Source organism: Ovis canadensis, chromosome 14 (genome assembly GCF_042477335.2).
Source record: "Ovis canadensis isolate MfBH-ARS-UI-01 breed Bighorn chromosome 14, ARS-UI_OviCan_v2, whole genome shotgun sequence".
Lineage (NCBI taxonomy): Eukaryota > Metazoa > Chordata > Mammalia > Artiodactyla > Bovidae > Ovis > Ovis canadensis.
In genome coordinates this window covers 49,143,368-49,163,722 of record NC_091258.1, presented here as the reverse complement: position 1 = coordinate 49,163,722, position 20,355 = coordinate 49,143,368, and the positions used below count along the sequence as shown (strand labels likewise).

Here is a 20,355-nt window from a genome sequence, read left to right as displayed (position 1 = left end):
CAGCCATTTTGCTTTTTTGCATTTCTTTTCCATGGGGATGGTCTTGATCCCTGTCTCCTGTACAATGTCACGAACCTCATTCCATAGTTCATCAGGCACTCTATCTATCAGATCTAGACCCTTAAATCTATTTCTCACTTCCACTGTATAATCATAAGAGATTTGATTTAGGTCATACCTGAAAGGTCTAGCAGTTTTCCCTACTTTCTTCAATTTAAGTCTGAATTTGGTAATAAGGAGTTCATGATCTGAGCCACAGTCAGCTCCTGCTCTCGTTTTTGTTGACTGTATAGAGCTTCTTCATCTTTTGCTGCAGAGAATATAATCAATCTGATTTCGGTGTTGACCATCTGGTGATGTCCATGTGTAGAGTCTTCTCTTGTGTTGTTGAGAGAGGGTGTTTGCTATGACCAGTGCATTTTCTTGACAAAACTCTATTAGTCTTTGCCCTGCTTCATTCCGCATTCCAAGGCCAAATTTGCCTGTTACTCCAGGTGTTTCTTGACTTCTTACTTTAGCATTCCAGTCCCCTATAATGAAAAGGACATTTTTTTGGGGTGTTAGTTCTAAAAGGTCTTGTAGGTCTTCATAAAACCATTCAACTTCAGCTTCTTCAGCATTACTGGTTGGGGCATAGACTTGGATTACTCTGATATTGAATGGTTTGCCTTGGAGACGAACAGATCATTCTGTCATTTTTGAGATTGCATCCAAGTACTGCATTTCGGACTCTTTTGTTGACCATGATGGCTATTCCATTTCTTCTGAGGGATTCCTGCCTGCAGTAGTAGATATAATGGTTATCTGAGTTAAATTCACCCATTCCAGTCCATTTTAGTTCGCTGATTCCTAGAATGTTGACGTTCACCCTTGCCATCTCTTGTTCGACCACTTCCAATTTGCCTTGATTCATGGACCTGACATTCTAGGCTCCTATGCAATATTGCTCTTTACAGCATCGGATCTGCTTCTATCACCAGTCACATCCACAACTGGGTGTTGTTTTTGCTTTGGCTCCATCCCTTCATTCTTTTTTTTTTTTTCATCCCTTCATTCTTTCTGGAGTTATTTCTCCACTGATCTCCAGTAGCATATTGGGCACCTAATGACCTGGGGAGTTCCTCTTTTGGTATCCTATCATTTTGCCTTTTCATACTGTTCATGGGGTTCTCAAGGCAAGAATACTGAAGTGGCTTGCCATTCCCTTCTCCAGTGGACCACATTCTGTCAGACCTCTCCACCATGACCCGCCCATCTTGGGTTGCCCCGCAGGCATGGCTTGGTTTCATTGAGTTAGACAAGGCTGTGGTCCTAGTGTGATTACATTGACTAGTTTTCTGTGAGTATGGTTTCAGTGTGTCTCCCCTCTGATGCCCTCTTGCAACACCTACCATCTTACTTGGGTTTCTCTTACCTTGGGCGTGGGGTATCTCTTCACAGCTGCTCCAGCAAAGCACAGCCTCTGCTCCTTAGCATTTACTCCTGCTTTTAAGTGCCCAACATTCTTCTAAATACTAGGGATGCATTGGGGAACACAAACATGTATCTCCAAGTACCTTGAAGTTCTTACAGGATACTGCCTCTTGTCCAAAATCACCTTTCCACAGCTATCTACCAAACTAATCAATAATGCATTGATTGTAATAGCTAAAGTCTAGACAACCTAGATGTCCATCAATCATAACTTTGTGTTATGATACCATCTATACAAGGACTTCCCTGGTGGCTCAAACGGTAAAGCATCTGTCTACAATGCGGGAGACCTGGGTTCGATCCCTGGGTTGGGAAGATCCCCTGGAGAAGGAAATGGCAACACACTCCAGTACTATTGCCTGGAAAATCCCATGGACGGAGGAGCCTGGTAGGCTATAGTTTATGGGGTCGCAAAGAGTCGACACAACTGAACGATTTCACTTCACTTGACTTCACCATCTATACAAAAGAACACTATACAGCCATTAAAAAAATGCTATAAAAGATAAGGAAGCCCCTGTGTGTTGATATGGAAAGACCTCTAAGATATATTGTTAATTTTTTTTTAATGGAACAATATAGTCCATGGTAACATTTGTATTTTAAAATGAATATTTCTGGAAGGTGATCCCAAAAACTGGGTTTATGGGTGGAGAGGTCAGTAGCTGAGAAAGAATAAAGAGACTTTTTACTGTGTACCTCTCTGAATTCTGACTGACATGAATGCATTAGCTATTCAAACACTGATTAAAAAAAAATTAACCATCACTTGTCCTATTCTTAAAACAGGCCTCTTTCCTGGTGGCTCAGCCAGTAAAGAATCTGCCTGCAATGCAGGAGACCTGGGTTTGATCCCTGGGTTGGGAAGATCTCCTCCAGTATTTTTGCCTGGAGAATTCTATGGACAGAGGAGCCTGGCAGGCTACAGTCCATGGGGGTGCAAAGAGTTGGACACAACTGAGCGACTAACACTTTCACTTCCTAAGGGAAGAGTCTTCAGCTAGCCGAGGTGCTGGCCAGATAAGCCTGTCAGCTTTCTCACTTAGTAAAAGACTCTCAATGAACTCTCCAATCTTCTCCTATCCAGCAGGGAGCTAATGGACTGACACTCCTATTACTCAGATGCCTTAATTCCCCAAACTCTAAAAGCTGCCAGAAACCCAGAAACCCTCTTCCTGCTGCCTACAAAATCAGCCCCCCAGGAATGTACAGCACACTCCACTACCCTGTTTGCTGGCACATTCCCATGGCTTTACGGTTCCAAACATTTGGAGCATTTTATCTGGGCTGTCCATCTGTTCTTAGAGGCGACAGTGCCAACAATCAAGGAGACGTCAATAGTCATGTACTCCAGGTGTACGTGCCTCCCACTGAGACTGCACATTTCAGTAGCACCAGCGGGCCTGGTCCCATCGGCTCTCACCCACGTTCAGCAGGATGCAGAATACAATCCAGGCGCAGGAGTCAGGCAGGCAGGAACAAGTTTCAAAGACCCACTCTGCCCGAGACACCCAGCTAAGTGTTTTCCTATCCAAGTCCTCAAAGAATAACCCGCAAGGTGGCTGTTACCATCCCATTCTGACAACTCAGGAAACGAGAGACTGCCCTGGGGTTGAAGTGTCTCAGGAAACAGTTTCAGAGAGAGCGAAGTAGATGAAGCCCCGCAACCAGGAAGCGGCAGGACCAGATTTCAAATCTGAGAGGCAGAGGCAGATGAGTAACAAAGAATATAGGATTTGGGGACTTCCCTGGTGGCCCAGTGGTTAAGAATCTGCCTGCCAATGCAGGGTACACAGGTTCAGTCCCTGGTCCAGGAAGATCCCACATGCCTCAGGCCAACTAGGCCCATGTGCCATAGCTACCGAAGCCGACGCCCACACACCTAGAGGCTGTGCTCCACAACGAGAGAAGCCACCGCGATGAAGCTTGCGCACCGCAACTACAGAAAGTCAGCGCAGCACTGAAGACCCAGTGCAGCCAGTAAACAAATAATGTGGGGTTTAGAGGCCCAAAGACTTGGTTCACATCCATATTGTGTGAACACACAGAAGCTGTTTTCTCATCTGGAAAATGGGAATAATACCTAGCTCATAAGATTATTGGGAGAAATAAGTGGCATAATGTTCGCACAGCAATGAGCAATATGTCTGGACCAGAGTCAGCCCTCAATAAAAGGGACCTTTAGCCTGCTCACAACTAACCAGGGTTTCTGACTCCAAGTCTAGGCCTCTCTCTGCACCATAGAGAAACCATCTCTCAAAGCAGGCACAGGGTTAGCTACAGCCATGCAGCTTTACCCGAAGGCTGAACCATCGAGAGGAGAAAGGAGCACACAGGACCAGGTCCTGGGGTGCTGGCTCAGTCTGCACTTGGAGAGGACTGTTCTGTAGGGGGTACTCCAGGGTTTCACTGGGAGACGTGGAAGATGGCGGTCTCCCAGGCAAGCTGACCCACCCAGGGAAACTTGCTGAGGCACCTGTAGAAACATGAGCAGTGTTCTCCGCAAGCTGTGAGTCACACAGAAGCTGGTAAGCGATAAGCCCTGGGGCAGATCATTACAACTTCCTCCCAGATGCTTCCTGGCACCCCTGGCTTGTATCACTGGTTTCAAAATGAAATTGATCTGAAACCAGGTCTTGTCATCACTCATCCCCCTTCTCCCCTTCCTTCTAACAGCTAGTGAAGTAAGCTGATTCCGGTTCCTGATTGAAGTCTATCTCCACAAGCCACGAATCTTGGCCAAGTCATGGAGGCATGAATGGGCTTGTGGCAAACTGTTTCTGGGGCAAGTTGGTGAGCACTGATGAGCACATGGGGCAACAGTTTAGACTGTAAGGCCAAAAAACAAGAGACCTAAACATAGCTCTTACTTCCACACCCACATAGGACCTTAAAGTCATTTGACTGCTTTAAACTCTGTTTCTCCCGCAGAGATTCTGAATCATAAAGTCTATGAACCTGATGAAGAGGCAGGCATCTGTACCAATATAAATTGATAGGTTTCAGCACTGAGTCTAAATACACAGTACCAGGGTCCTCCCTGGTGGTCAGTGGTTAAGACTCCAGGCACCAAATGCAGGGGGCCTGGGTTTGATCATTGGTTAGGGAACTGAATCCAAAATGCCCCAACTAAGAGTACACATGCAGCAATGAAGACCCGGTGCAGCCAAATAAATAAATATTAAAAAAAAAAAAAACACAACACATGCAATTCCTAGAATACTGTTGAGGAAGGGAGTTAGTAACCTGAGGCTACTTCTAGAGAAAAAAAAAAAATCTCAAAGCTCCTCTCTAGAGACCATACTGCCAAGCATGGACTCAGATCCTGAGCAGGCAGCACTGTAAAACCTGGTCAGGAAGGGTTGAGTCCCTGGGGTACTAGAGCCATTGAAAGAAGAAAGCTTTTGCTTTTTAAATAGACTTCTAAGAATTAATGGATACTAGACTGAGAACTCATTCCAGGCCTGCTTTTAGGTTGGAATTGAGTAGACACCTCCAAACTCACAAGGGCACACCCTTGAAAGTCAGAAGCTTGTCTTCTCAGCCGTGACATAGAGGTTCTATGTAGTCCCAATGTCCAACCTTATTGGATGTTATGGCAAAATAAAACCACCCATCATTCTGAGGTAAACGTCCTTCAAATGATCAATCCTGGACAGTTTCCCTACTGATATTTGGACATCTTGATGAGAAGGAAAGAATAATACCAGTTTAAAATTGTTACAGCCAAAAGGCAACTTGTTGGAGAATGGGGGAGATACTGTCTAAGATGTTTCCATTCTAGTTTGCTTTAGGGACACCTCTAATTTATAAAGCAAACAAATTTATTCTTGTAGCTATAACTATCTTTTGTTGAGGGATTAGGATAAAAAGGTGAGAGGGAAAGTGTATGGAACTGCCTTCAGGTGAAGATTCTGGCATTTTCCTGAGCAAAATCATACATAGAAAATAGTTCACTTACTAAGAAATACAAATTAAAAGGACAAGTGTTGTGAAATACTTGGGGAATGGATGCTGCTAAATATTGTTAGAGGGTTAGAGGAATATAAATTGGCAGAAACTTTTTGGCAATTAAGCCTTAAAGAAATCTTTTGATCAAGGAATTGTGCCAGGAAATCAACCAAGATGTGACAAAACCATGCCTGCACCAATGTTCACTGACTGTTTATAGTGTTCAAAAGTCTCAGCAACTTAGGAATACTGAAGTCTGTGTGCTACAGTAGCCCAAACGTCTCATCTACAGCCTTCAATGTTGTAAAAAATATCAATGAAAAACAGTGGTCTGCTCAGGGGAAAAAAACACGTCATAAAAACAGCCATTTACAGCTTATAGCCTGAGCCTGACAATTACAACATAAAATATTAATATTTTTATACTTGTAAAAAAAAAATGGTGGGGGTGGAGCTGAGTCTTGGCTGCCAGGCAGGCAGACTAGTTCTCTCCACAACCAATGACTTTCCAAGCCAAAGTTCAAGATGGAGGAGGGTGAGCAGAATCTGATCTGAGGAGGCCAATAGGCAGAGGCCAAGACGCATGCTGGGTGGCAGGGGCAGGACATGGGGAGCCTGTGAGGCATGCTGGGAGCCCAAGGGGCTGTCCCATGGTATGTTGGAAGACGAAGCATCCCAAGTGTCCTGCCGTAGCTGTTTTGGCATTCTCAGAGGAGCCAAACTTTGATTCCCAAATGCTGAGAGCAGCACAAGAGGACCCGCTGCCTTGGATGTGTACATGATGACCCATCGCCACCAGATCACCCCCGTGGGGAATGCTAAAGAGTCAAGCACAGAGCTAGAGCTGAAGCATTTGATGAAAGGCATTCTCAAATGCCTGTTGGTGCAAGGAATGGCTTTACGAAGCCCTTCTCTGATTCACAGAAGTAGAAAATGAAGCTGGATTATTGAGAAAGCAAGTCAGGAGGGCCAGCTGTGGGGCGATAAAGCAATGGGACTCCTCTCCCTCAGATACCCTCAAGGAAGATTTGGTTAGGAAAACGGATGTGGAAGATCTATTGAAAATGTTTGTTTGAAATGACTAAAGTCCTTGATGGGTGGTAGACCTCCATTCTGCTCCTCTTCCAGTTTTTTTCACAGTAAACATGTTTTGCAATCAGAAAGAGATGTGATTTTGCCCACCTCTGCCTAGTAAAGTTATATGGCAACTCCATGTTGTTGAGGAGGAAGCAATTCTTTCTAGAGAAGTTTTGCCTCTCTGCACAAAGCTGTTTGGAAAGACCTAAATAATGTTACTCAGGTTCTTCTCACCCATGGGAGCTGGGTCCTCCCTTGTACTCTCCAGAGAGAAACCCAAGCTGAGTTGTACTCCACGGCACTCTGGGAGTTCCAGAGACAGTTGACTCAAAGCTCAGTGTTAGCACACTGTCAGTGATCCTCACCTGAAGAATGAGAGCAGAGATCTGGAGATTGACCTGGGACCTCTGGGATATCAATCAAGGGTCTGGTGGGCAAAAGTGCTGCACATTGGCCCTGCAGCCTGGGCAGGTCACTTCATACTCAAGCTGTTAACAGTAAGCACTCAACAAATTATTTTTAGTCTCTAAAATGAGAACACATATACACATACATACCCAGGCTCTGATTAAAGCCAAATAAAATGCATTGTGCTTTTCAAAGCACAATTAAGTATTCAAAACTAGTGATAGTGATTTTAAAAGCAAAACAAAAAAACCAAGAAGGTAAAGGTCATTTGAAATACTGAGGTAAGCAGAAAATTAAGGGAAAAAAAAAATGGATCAACTGCCATTAAGACAAGCATTGGAAGTTAAATTCAAAATGCCATGCTTTCAGAAATTCCCTGGCAGTCCAGTGGTTAGGACTTGGCGCTTTCACTGCTGGTGGCCCAAGTTCAGTCCCTGGTCAGGGAACTAAGATCCTTGCAAGCCAAGGGGCCAAAGGAGGTTAGGGGCGGGGAGGAGCCACAGTTCCATTCATATCTCTCAAATCTGTCCCTTTCTTTTATATACTCTCTAAAAGAGATACACCTAGCTCTTCACAATGGTCTTCATGATATCACACAACAATGTTCCCAAACACAACTGATACAATCACCTGGAGAACTTTAAAAAAAAAAAAATTCAGATTCCCTGCTTCCAGCCCATCCATCACTTTTACTGAATCAGTTTCTGGAGGTGGATTCAGGGAAGACTGTTGGTTTTTTAAAGTTCCTGATTCTCACCTTTATTTCCTGTAAGGTAAATTGGTATGGATTTTTGAGGGCGCTCCAGAGTATGTATTAAAATTTTAAATGCCCAGATCCTTCTTCTGACCAACATATATACCTGTCTTTTCAATATCTCCCCCCTGATGCTTTAAAGGCATAATCCATAATCTTAAAATCATTATGTCAAAAAGCAAATTCATGATCTTCTTTGCTCTTGGCATAAATCTGGTCCTTTTCCAGTCTCCCAGGGAAGGGCACAGCATGTACTCAGCTACACAAACCCAAAATCTGGGCCTCAGAAGCAGCCCAAGGTCTGTGTCTAGAGTACTGAATTTAAATGTTGGTTTCAGTGACAAGACTTTGAGCAATATGTTTCCATTATCTATAAAATGGAGCGATGCCAGCAATACCTATTTCAGTTAAAGGAGTTACTATTTAGCATAGTGCATAGCCTACGGTTATCTAGCATCCTTTTCTTTGACCATTTCTCCCTCAGACTTTCCTTGCCAGTCAATCACCAAGACTCATGTCTCTCCATCTCTCCTTCCCCCAGCTTAGTATTTACTATATCATTTTTAGCCTAAATGAATACATTATTCTCCATTTTAATAAAGGAGAATCTTTTAAAAATTCTATAGATGATACATTTGAGAGAATAAGATCACTTCCTATTTTGAAACTTATCAGTGATGTGCCACTCTTCTCAGGATAAAACCCCAAATCTCTAAATCTCTAGTGTGCCCAGTCCCTGTCTCCACTGTCTAGCCACAGTGGCCCTCTTAAGTGCATCATAACCCCTTACCATAGGACATCTGCACACCTGCTCCTTCAGTGTCTCCTACATTCCCATTCCAATGCTACCCAGTTACCTCCCAACATCTTCCAGATCCAAATTCAAAAATTACTTTCTTAGGAAAACTTTCCCTCAACCCTCCCAAAGTAGGTCAGTTTCCCCTGTTAAAAACTCTCCTGTGCTCAGTCTTGTCCAACGCTTTGCAGCTCCAAGGACTGTAGCCCACCAGAATCCTCTCCATGGAATTTACCAGCAAGAAGTCTGGAGTGGGTTGCCGTTTCTTACTCTAGGGGATCTTCCCGATCCAGGGATAGAACCTGTGTCTCTTGCCTCTTCTGCATTGGCAGGAAGATTCTTTACCACTAGAGCCACCTGGGAAGCCCAGGTAACTCTCTTCCACAGGTTTCATTACAACTTGTAATTACATGTTTACCTCTATTGCCTAGCTCCCTTAACTAGTCTGTATAATACACAAAGGCAAAGACAGTTAGAATCTGCTTACTACTAAATCTCAACACCTAGCACAGTGCTTGACACAAAGTAGGCATTCAGTAATTGTTGAATGAACTACGAAAGTCCCTTGAGCCAGCAATTTTGCCTGCAGGAATGCAGTCTAAAGATACGTGTCTAACAACTAGTCTAGCTGTAGCAACATGGCTATTATTACCACTGCTAACACCTAACATTTATTTATTTCATGCTTTTTTATACACTAACTCAGCCTTATAAGATTCTCGTTATTACCTCTATTTTATAGATGAGGAAACTGAAGCGTAGAAGTTGAGCAAATCTACCCAAGGTTCTACAGCTAGTGAGCAGACAGACTGAACACAGGCACAGTGGCTCTGGAGCTCCACACAGTTACATTTTTTGCAGATTTCAGTTGTCAAAATTTGAAATGTTGCTGGAAATACTAAAGTCTCACTTTGCGTGCAAAGTTTGAAGAAATTAAAATCTCCCAAATTGAGAAAAATGTAAAAAGTGACATAATTTCAAAACAAGAGAGACTAGTGAATTATAAGCATCTGATGGTTTTAGAAAAGGCAGAGGAACCAGAGATCAAATTGCCAACATCCACTGGATCATTGAAAAAGCAAGAGAGTTCCAGAAAAACATCTATTTCTGCTTTATTGACTATGCCAAAGCCTTTGACTGTGTGGATCGCAATAAACTATGGAAAATTCTGAAAGAGATGGGAATACCAGACCATCTGACCGGCCTCTTGAGAAACCTGTATGCACGTTAGGAAGCAACAGTTAGAACTGGACATGGAACAACAGACTGGTTCCAAATAGGAAAAGGAGTACGTCAAGGCTGTATATTGTCTCCCTGCTTATTTAACTTCTATGCAGAGTACATCATGAGAAACACTGGGCTGGAAGAAGCACAAGCTGGAATCAAGATTGCCGAGAGAAATATTAATAACCTCAGATATGCAGATGACACACCCTTATGGCAGAAACTGAAGAGGAACTAAAGAGCCTCTTGATGAAAGTGAAACAGAGAGAAAAAGTCGGCTTAAAACTTAACATTAAAGCTCAACATTCAGAAAACTAAGATCATGGCATCTGGTCCCAACACTTCATGGGAAATAGATGGAGAAACAGTGTAAACAGTGTCAGACTTTATTTTTGGGGGCCCCAAAATCACTGCAGATGGTGACTGCAGCCATGAAATTAAAAGACGCTTACTCCTTGGAAGGAGGGTTATGACCAGCCTAGATAGCATATTCAAAAGCAAAGACATTACTTTGCCGACTAAGGTCCGACTAGTCAAGGCTATGGTTTTTCCAGTAGTCATGTATGGATGTGAGAGTTGGACTATAAAGAAAGCTGAGCGTTGAAGAATGGATGCTTTTGAACTGTGGTGTTGGAGAAGACCCTTGAGAGTTCCTTGGACTGCAAGGAGATCCAACCAGTCCATCCTAAAGGAGATCAGTCCTGGGTGTTCATTGGAAAGACTGATGCTGAAGCTGAAACTCCAATACTTTGGCCACCTGATGAGAAGAGTTGACTCATTGGAAAAGACCCTGATGCTAGGAAAGATTGAGAGCAGGAGGAGAAGGGGACGACAGAGGATGAGATAGTTGGATGGCATCACTGACTCAATGGACATGAGTTTGGGTGGGCTCTGGGAGCTGGTAATTGCCAGGGAGTCCTGGTGTGCTGCAGTTCTTGGGGTCGCAAAGAGTCGGACATGACTGAGCGACTGAACTGAAATAAATTCCCTTATTCTACACACGTACACTTCACATATGTTCATAAAAGGACATGTCTTAAATCATGGGAGTTATGAATTATTTGAGGTTTTCAAAGGTAAATGTTTAACATCAGTGCAGTCACCCTATACAAGACTGTTTATTGCAGTGATATTGGGTTTAAGGAAAAAATCCATAAGCACCTCTTAGAAAATAAGGTCAGAAATAGTATTTTCTTTAGGAATGGAAATCAAGTTTTATTCATCAAAATGCTTGCTAACTAGATTTTGAAAACTAAAGAGAAACTTGAGAAAAAGTGCATTTCACTTTGATAAATATCACACTCTCAAGCTTTTAACATCCAAGGAAAATAATACAAGCACTAATACATTTGATAGTTCACATCTGAGTTCTCCAATATAAATTTTTAGAATTTTTTATTTCAAATGCTTTTGAAACATTCAGATAATTAAATCTTAAAACAATGGTTAGTGTGAAAACTCATGATTTTTAAATGTTATAGTAACCTTAGTAGGCTTACTGCAAAGTCTGTCTTGAAGGAATTATTCAAACATAAAAGTTTAATTTATCTGAATGGGGTCAAGAGGAACAATTTATCCAATCGTCTTTTTGCAGCAGTCTTTCCTAATAAGGTGATTCCTAAGAGTTAGATTTCTAAAAATCCAAACACCTCACAATTTTTACGGTAACTCCCCCCTACTTCCACGTCTGCAGAAGATAAAAATAGGGGGTTAGCTAAATAAATCATGGTATATCTGGCAGGTAGAAAGACTATGGAGCTATCAAAAGCAAGATAGAAGTGTATTTACCAGTCTGGAAAGACGTGTGTGAGTCAGTAAGTTTAAAAAAAAAAGAAAAAGCAAGTTGTAGAATGCTTATAAGTGTGATACAGGTCCAATCCTTGTTATAAAAATTCCTGTGTGCACACCTAATTTCGTTGTCAAGAAAAAGGTCTACAAGGATTCATGTTCAGCTATTAACTGTGCTTATCCTACAGGAGCAGAACTGAGGAAGAGAAGCACTTTCATGTGTTTATTTTTTATTTGCTTCTGTTGAGATGCAGTGGAGCTCAATGGTTAAAGTTCAGGCAGCTTAGATTTGAATCCAAATTCTGCTGTCTACTATTTTCACAATCCTGGGCAAGTTATTTAACCTCTTTGGCCTCAGAGGCCTCATCTGTAAAATGGGGTGGTAACAGTACCTACTTCAAGGCACGATATGGTGATTAAACAAGGTAATACATGTAAAATGCTAAGAAGCTGTACCTGTCACATAGTCCATGCTAGTATTTTATTGAAAAACACTGTCTTTACAGTGAACAAATATTTTTTTTTTTTACAGTGAACAAATATTAATGTGAAATCCCAGCCAGTGAGCCCAACTCTACACAAGCTATATAAAATACTATATATGAAAGGAGGTGTGACAGAAATAGAAAGCTCCCTAGGCAATTCTGACAGTCAGCCAAGCTTGCAAACTACTGACTCAAAACCAGTTGGGTTCCAGTTGGAGAATGCAGGAGCATTCTGGAAGCGGAAAAAGACCATAAAAGACCAGAAAATAGTAGGTCTTGAGGCCCTGGTGGGAAGCCCCGGCTGAAGCTGACTCTGGGGTGAGGGCAGGGTGTGGGCCTGGCATCTTGTTCTGGCTTGTGTGCGGGGAGCCCACAAGTAGCTGTCTTCTCTCTCTGCCTGAAGCTACAACAAGATGGGGCTCGTTGGGAGGAGGCAGGCGGCCTTAAGCAAGACACCCAGGATGGCAGCTGAGCCCTCCGGCCCTGCCCTCTATCTGACCAACCACGTCCAGGGCTAGCCATGGAGGTGCTTCCCACACAGGGGAGTTAGGGCCGCAAGGCTGAGGAGCTGGGACCAGAGCACCTGCCTGAGGCCCAGAAGCCTGGTCTCCCTCGCCGGCACCCAGATGGATGCCATCAGGCGTGTCCTTTGACAAGAGCCCGAACAACTTCTGAACAGACGTGAACTGGGGAGGGTGGAAGACCGTTCCAGTGGGGAATATACTAGTTTCCAAACTTGGGGGAGGAATCTTCTCAGAAAAACCCACAGGCATACAATTAATTCCAGGGGAAGCAGAGTTAACGTGAGACCCTGAGGTCTGACCTCCCTGCTGGGCAAGATCAACCTGTCTCTAGTCTCCAGCACAGGTTTGAGCCTTCTTGCTAAGGGAGACGCAGTTTCAAGCTGATCCCATGTGCTCTCAAGCAAGGAAGAGTGTGGTTACTGAGACTGAGGAGGAAGAACAAAGCCTGGTTTCACGCCTCCCTGGCTCCATTCCCAATCTAGCCCCTGGGACAGTCAGAGTCCGGAGGGAGGGCCGCTCTCTCCTCCTCCTAGGGTTCTGTGTGGCCCACAGAGGCTCTGAGAGTGGGAAGCAGCACCCAGCCCTCCTGCCTCCTAGCTGTGTGGCCCTGGCTCTGAGCCCTCTCCTCGGATGGCAGTGACAGAGCCACAGCTGTGAGCTCAAAGACGGGGTAAAGGGAGGAAGGAAAGTGTTCACTGGGCTCTCCTCCCCAGGAGAAGGTGTTTTGGTTCACTGAGCAAACAGCAGGACCCCAGGACCCCGAAGTTCATCAGGACCCTGGCAGTCGCAGCCTGGAGGGATTTTGGTCAGTCTGAGGAATTTGCAGGCTACTGATGTTCTATGAGACCCGCAACCTCATGGGTGCCCAAATTTGGCTGGGAGAGCAGGATGGGTGCTGCTGATATCAAGCTCCCCCACTCAGAGCAGGGCTGGGGGAGGTCCTTGATGTTGGGAGCAGGTGAATATGGGGGTGAGGAGAGGGAGGAGATGAACCACCAGAACTGACAGTGAGAGCACTGTCCGCTGTGGGGCCTGGTATCTGGGCGCTCCCTATTCCCCCACATCCGAAAAGGGAGGCTGGGGGCCTGGATGGAACTGTCCCCTCCGCAGCCCCTCCCCCACCACTCCAGATCCTGGTGATTAACAGAGGCCTGCCTGTGGAGGGAACAGGAATTCAGAGGTCTCAGGTCAGATGTTAACCATTTCCAATGTTCCCCAGCGTGGCTAAGGCCAGAGGACTCACAGCCCTGACTCCCAAGTACCTCACATGAGTCCAGCCTGCTTCAAGTTCTGACTCCACAATCTACTGGGTGACCTTGGAGGAGTTACAAAGTCACAAGCCTAGATTTCCTATCCAGTGAAATGGGGCCAATTCCGCTCCCCTCATGGGGCTTTCAGGAGGATTAAGGGGCTTATTACATAAAGTACGGAGTGTAGTTTCTGGAACTCAGTAAGCGCTCCAGTAAATGGTATTTAGGTTGGTTTTTTTTTTTCTGATTTGTTTTATTTGAAAGCCCTTCCGTGCCAGCCGTGCTGCCTGGTAATGCCAGCTAACTAAATGAAATGAGGGGGAAGATTCAGCTGAGGCTGACCACGTCTTCGGGTCTGGGAAAAGTCGGGAATCGAGAAGGGATGGTGGAGGTGGGCCCAGGGTCCTGGAGCCAGAGACTTACGAGACACTGGCCTCCATGAGGGCACACCTGGAACTCCAGCCGTATCTCCTGCCTTTCCCAAACACCATGCTGCCTCTCCCATGGGGGATGAAGTTCTGGGCTGGACTGGACCCTTCTACTTCGCTTTTGTTCTCCACACCTTACACTCCATGGTCCTGCCAGACTAAACGTGTTTAAGTTCCTGGACCCCTTATGCTATTCCCTTGGCAGGAACACCCCCTGCCACCCCTCATGTCCAAACCCCTTCCCCAGCCTCTGCCTTGGACATCACTTCCTCCAGGTGCCCTCCACCTCCAGGAGAACATATGTGACTCCAGCAGCCTTTCATATGTGACTCTATATTTTTCTCCCTTAATTACATACATACATAAAAAACTTATTTTGTCCATCTCCCCCACTAGTAGGTGGAAGGGCCTACAAAGCCACTAAGGTATACCTGGCACCTAGACTAGAGCTTCACACTTGGTAGGTGCTCAATAGATATTTGCTGAATGAAGGATTCACTATTAAAATTGCCTGGTCACTTATCTGCTTCCTCCTGCAGTTAGGGAGCTCACTGAGGTGAAGGAGCTATGGGCCTTGCTTGCCTGTGAAATTCGAGCACCCAGCAGGTACTCAGGTGTTTGCTGGCAGCACAACAACCAGTCAGCTTGGCCTTGAGTCTCAGACACCTCAGTGACGAGGGAGGAGCTGGACTCGACCACCTTGGCCACATGAGAAGGCTGCCACCCACCCACACGCTAGTCAGGACAGACATCTCCACCCAGGAAAATGTTCTCACCTCAGAAATTCAGGGCCATTTCCAGATTCCCCTTCTACTTTGGGGGAGCATGACAAGCATGAGCTTAAGGACAAATAAAGGAAAGGATTTCTCCCTCAATACAAAGGACGTGATCAGGTATTTAATAAAGAACTGCTGTCTCTTAGCACAGGGCCAGGTGGGAAGCAGGAACCCAGAGGGGATGGGTCTGGGAAGGAGACTGTTGGGAGAAGGGGATGGTAGATAAAATCCAGAAGAGGCTCAGCAACTTCGAGACACAGAAAAGCTGACATCTCAGTACTCGGCCACTGTGCTGAGATCCCAGGTAATCCTCAGTCAACCTGGCAATTAAGCTCCCAGGTATGCACCTAACCAACCCGCCTCTACAGTTTCACTTGAACAATGGGGTTCGTGCAGCACTAGCTGTAATAGCTAAAAAAAATGGAAACATCTCAGATGTCCATCAACAGCAGGAGTGTGGATGGTCCCATGACGAACACTATGGAGGAATGACAGTCTACCACAACCACATCCAGAACTATGCGAGAATCCCGAATGTGCAATGAAAGAAGCCAGATCCAAGAGGATATTCAGTTCAAATACAGGCGAATCAATCCATGGTATTTGAAGTCCTGATAGTGGTTTTCTTGGGAAGGGTAGAGATGGGGAGGGAAGTGGCATCTGAGGTGCTGATAATGCTGTTTCTTAATGTGTGTGCTGTAGGGACACAGGTGTTTTAAGTGTGATGTTCAGTTACAGTGGTTCTTTGAATGGAGATGGTTCAGCCTCAGGACAGAGGACTCCACTGCTTTGGGGAAAGAGGCCCTTCTCTTCCTCTTCCTCCTCCTCCATCCTCCTCCAAACACTCTGCAGAGCTATGGTTTCCTAGAAACTCAAGCTTGTGGTAGGCCATGCCTTCTTCACGAAGCAGGGAGGTGAGGGCACCCTGCACGGGTAACCTAGGAACAGAGTGCCGTGTGAAGAGGTGGGAAGGGAGACTAGAGGTTTGAGACCTGCTCCCCAGGCACCAGCTAACGGTGATAAACGTCAGGCTTTGGCAACCAACCCTACTTGGCTGCTGAGCCAGGAAGGCAAGACAGGTGGGCTAGAAGCCCCAGTTCCCACCTATTCATTCCACAGAGGCAGATTTATTGGACACCACGGAATCCCCTTGGGTGTAAACCCTGGCCTTACTGCTGACTTCCCTGGAGACCTCTTGCCAAGTTTCTTACCCTCATTTTACAGCTGAGGGGGAGATATCACCACCTTTATGGTAAGGTACTTATAAGCATAAAAAATAACTAATCTAAGACAGTCAGCTCCTCCACGGCAGGGTCTTAGTTTTGTTCATTTTTTTAGCCATAGTTCAAGAGTAGTGCTTGATACATGCAGCTGTTAAATACATGTTTACTGAAAAAATAACATGTAAATAGAGGGCCTAGCCCATAATGGCAGCTCCAAAACAAAAGGCGATTTTTATACAAGTTGAAATAAGCAAAACCATCTTGAAGTTAACTCCTGCTCAGTCAGATTTATTACTGAACTTTGAAGTCTCCTACCAGAGCTAATGAGGGTTAGCTTTAATCTTACCCAACGCTGACTAAGGGTGAGTCGAACTTGTGCAGGGGCCGTAATGAAGTGCTGGATGTCTTTTACTGTAATTAAGCTGCTTCTCTCAACCATTCGCCGTGAAGGATGTATAGACCACTTGAAGCCACTCACTTTTAATCACTGCACCAATACCACACAGCCTCCTTCTTCCCACATCACCTTTGTCTTTACTTTTAGACCACACTCGAAGGAAGGCAGACTCCAGACTGTGGGGATGGAGCAGGGGAATATTCCTGCTCTACCTCCTTCCAGATTAACCTCTCACTCTTGGTCTCTGTAAGCCTGGCTTCATCTGACCCAAGCCCCCATCATTAGGACACTTAAGAGACTGCATTCAAGCTGGTTTCCTCTGCAGGTGTGTCTCTGGAAAACTATGATGAAAAGGAATAAATGATTAAGTCTTCTTGAGGTAGAAGGCTACTGTTGGTGGGATTTGGTGTTCCAACATTGCACTTCTTCATTTCATCCACCTCCCGCTTTCTGGTGGTTAAAAAAAAAAAAAAAATTCCAGGAAACTTGGGAGTCAGAAACCTCCATTCAAGACCCATTGAGTCACTGCAGAGATGACTTTGGTGAAGTCACAACCACTGAGGTTTTTATCTGTAAAATGGGCAGAACTTCAAAAGATTGTCATAACTTTTGCAAATACCTCCTGGGACCTATAAGTAACAAGTCCTGGGCATAGACCTAGAAGTGAAAGTCATATCTGTGACCCTCAAGGAAGCTCATGAGTTTAGCCTAGGGAATTGAATCCATTAAGCTGTTCCTATGTTTCTCCACCTCTAAAACCTCCAGCAGGATTGAGATACAGTTTCTGAAGTCCCAGCTCTGGGATTAAGAGCTCAAGTTGTTTAAATGTACCTCACCAGCTTCAAGAGAATGTCAGGAGGATAAAGCAAGCTCAGAGTTGTGCAAATGCTTTGAAGAGGAAAAGTGCACATACAAACAAGGTATTAATTATATCAGATAATGTCTTTGAGCTCAACTTCATAGACACCTGTGAAGTTCATAACCTGGGGGCAAACAACAGGGGCAATTGTTCCTTGGCTATAGGGAAACTGTTGTCTGCTTGGCCAAACTTGAGAGTTTGTATGTACCCTCAGGACAACCCTTTAAACATGGCTGGAGCTAGGCTGGGGCTCCCATGTATTGAGGATAGGGAACTGGTATGGAGGAAGGGAGGTAGAAAAGATATCAGCTGTTGAGGACTAAAAGGAGAAATACCACTATTTTTTGCTGCAGTCCCAATTTATTGGACAAATTGGGCCCAGAAATTTGCTTTTACTTAAAATGAAGGCAGCATCCCATTTCATGGAAAGACTCCTCTAAGAACTCGGCAAGTTGCAGGGAGCTCTGCTCAAGGTTAGCCAAGCACGTTAACTCACCTTTTGTTTTATAACCCAGGTGTGCTCCTGGCCTGAACCCACCATTTTTACAACCATAAACCAGACATCCGAGAAAGCGGAATTTTCTCAAAAGGTTTAACATGACTGACATCACTGAGAAGCAAGCACTTGGCAACCAGACCATGAAATCAAAAACCTGATCACCACTTCTCCACAACAATCTCAAGCTTAGTGAAGTGACAGTTAATCTGATATTTCTTCCTTAAGAAAGATAAGGTGCAGACTACAGTCAAAGCCAAAGCCTGCTCTCCCAGAGTGTAGCTGGAGAACTTGACAATGAGGGGGAGGGGGTACAGATTTGGCAGAAGTCTGGTTAGCAATAAAGCTTCCTCAGGGAGCCGGAATTGGATTTGGGGCCCTGCCCAAGTTAACATTTTTACAGGTTGGCTGAGCTGCAGTTTGTTAGCCAGTCAGTAATAAACCCATGTGCAAGAATTTAAAGTTTATGAGGCATGGCCTCTTAATACTTCTCCTCAGCTCCCTGCAGCCAAGAGTTTAAGGAGCTTGGCCTAGCCTGGGTGTTAATTGTTTTGTCAATCTGCAGAGTTATTTGGGGCGGGGGGGGGGGGGGGGGGGGGGAGGGGGGGGGAGGGGGGGGGAGAAGGAAAAAAGGCTTTCACAGACTGTAGGCACCCAATCCTCTTTTGAAGAGACAAAGGTGAGCCTTTCTATCCCCCAGCCATCCCCACATTCAAGCTCTGGGAATCTGTACCTGGGGTGAAGGGTAGGCTGATGTGGGAATCAAAAAAAATGCTAGGTGGCACAGGTTTTTAAATAGCTTTGAAATTTTTAACTGTAGATTCCCTACCCAGAAAAATCCACACAGAAACTCTTAAACAACTTCACGGGTTTAGGATCCTCTGGACCCCACCCAAGGATCCTGGGATACACTTGTTTAAGAAGTTGGGTTTGAGCGGTTGGAGAAGCCCCCACTGTCTTGGATGGAGGGAAAGAGGCCACCATCTGCCCCTCAGCTGCCTGAGTCTCATAACACAGTGGTTCTGTTCATCAAAGTACCCGCCCTCCACCTCAAGTTTGGTGGTTGGGGGGCAAGTAATTGTGAGATCAAAAATGAGCTTTGATTCCCCATCCGCCTACAGATGGAGACTTTCTGGCTTCTGGATCTCCACTCCCTTAAGTATCCTAACATTCCAGTCCCGAGACACTGGGGGTCGGGGGTGTCCCCAGGGTGTAACGGCCCCAGTTCAGGTGTGCCAGGCCCAGTTTCCAGGCAGGCTGCAGGGGCGCAGGCCCTCCGGGAAGGGCAGGGTTAAGAGTGCATTCCAGCCGCCGGGGGAGAAGGGGGGCGGGGGGAGGGAGCGCGAAGAAGAGAAACAGACCGGGTCTGTCTGTCGGAGACACAAAGCACGGTACACAAAGGGGGCCCTAGAGGGGCGAAGGGGGCTGCCCGGGGCACGGCTCATCCCCACACCTGCGCGGGGGCTGGGGAGGAATGTGGACGGCGCATTCCTCCACTGGGGCCAGCAGGGGAGAGCTTCCCACGTCCGGGCGGGGAGCGTAGCCCAGCCGCCCCGCACCCTGAAGGAGGGGGGCAAGGTAAGCCGCCGCAGAGGGACAGGGAGGGGCTGGACGTCAGAGGGCTCTACGCTCTCTAGCCTTTCCCTTCGGCAGCCCACCCCTCTTCAAGTCCCCGGGATGCTGTCTGCGCCTCCCCCACACCTGAGGCGGCGCCAGGAGTTCCCGCGGCAGCCTGGACACCCCACGTGCGGCCCCCGCTCCGCAGTTCCACAGGCGGGCCCGGGGGTGGGGGGCCCTTACCTTTTCCCAGCGCCTGGCCCGGCTCCAGCTCCGCGCCTCGCGCCTCCAAGGTCACTTCAGCTTCCGCGAAGCCTGCCCGGCACGGTTCCGAGGCCGCGCGCGGCAGCCAGTAAACCTGCGCCTGAGGGAAGGAGGAAAAGAGGGAGGCTGGGTCATAGGCGTGCCCGGCCCTGCAAACCCATCCCGGGGAGTCCTCACAGGCTGTCCCGGACAACCCTGGCCCCACGGAGCCCTGCCCCGCGCGCTCCCCGACGCCGCCGCCGCGTGCGGACCCCGCCCGCCAGCCCTCGGAGGAGCGTTCCGGCCGGGGTCAGGGCAAGGCAATGGAGTACCTGGAGTAGGAGAAAGAGGCTGAGGAGGAGGGACGCGAGAGGCCCACCACGGAGCCCCATGGCTGGAGAGAGAGGGGTGAAAAGCTGCCGCAACCGCGGGCTAGCGCTCCGCTAAGCTCAACGTGAGCCTCCGAGAACCTCGGCCCGCGGGAGCCGGAGGGAGGGGGCCAGGTGAGCGCAGGCAGGTGCTGATTGGTCCAGCGCCGAAAGATCCCGCCCTCTCGCAGGTGGGGCCGCGGTTGGCGCGTTGGAGTCACCCAAGACCCCCACCCCCCCACCTCTTGCACACACACACACACACACACACGCACGCG

General features: G+C 46.6%; 1 protein-coding gene across 3 annotated transcripts in view; it reads right to left on the bottom strand.

Annotated features, from left to right (window-relative positions):
* CDH3 (cadherin 3) overlaps nucleotides 1–20,355 on the bottom strand; it is a 100,247-nt gene that overhangs the window by 26,835 nt on the left and 53,057 nt on the right. For 2 of the 3 annotated variants that reach the window (XM_069550160.1, XM_069550159.1), the window contains one exon: nucleotides 19,710–19,830. Coding sequence is in view for 1 of the 3 variants with exons in the window: in XM_069550158.1 (XP_069406259.1) it covers nucleotides 19,710–19,830; nucleotides 20,042–20,101 (181 nt within the window). In the remaining 2 variants the exon portion in view is untranslated. Of the gene's footprint in view, nucleotides 1–19,709; nucleotides 19,831–20,041; nucleotides 20,329–20,355 lie in introns of those variants that run through there. The other variant, XM_069550158.1, reaches the window with a different exon arrangement.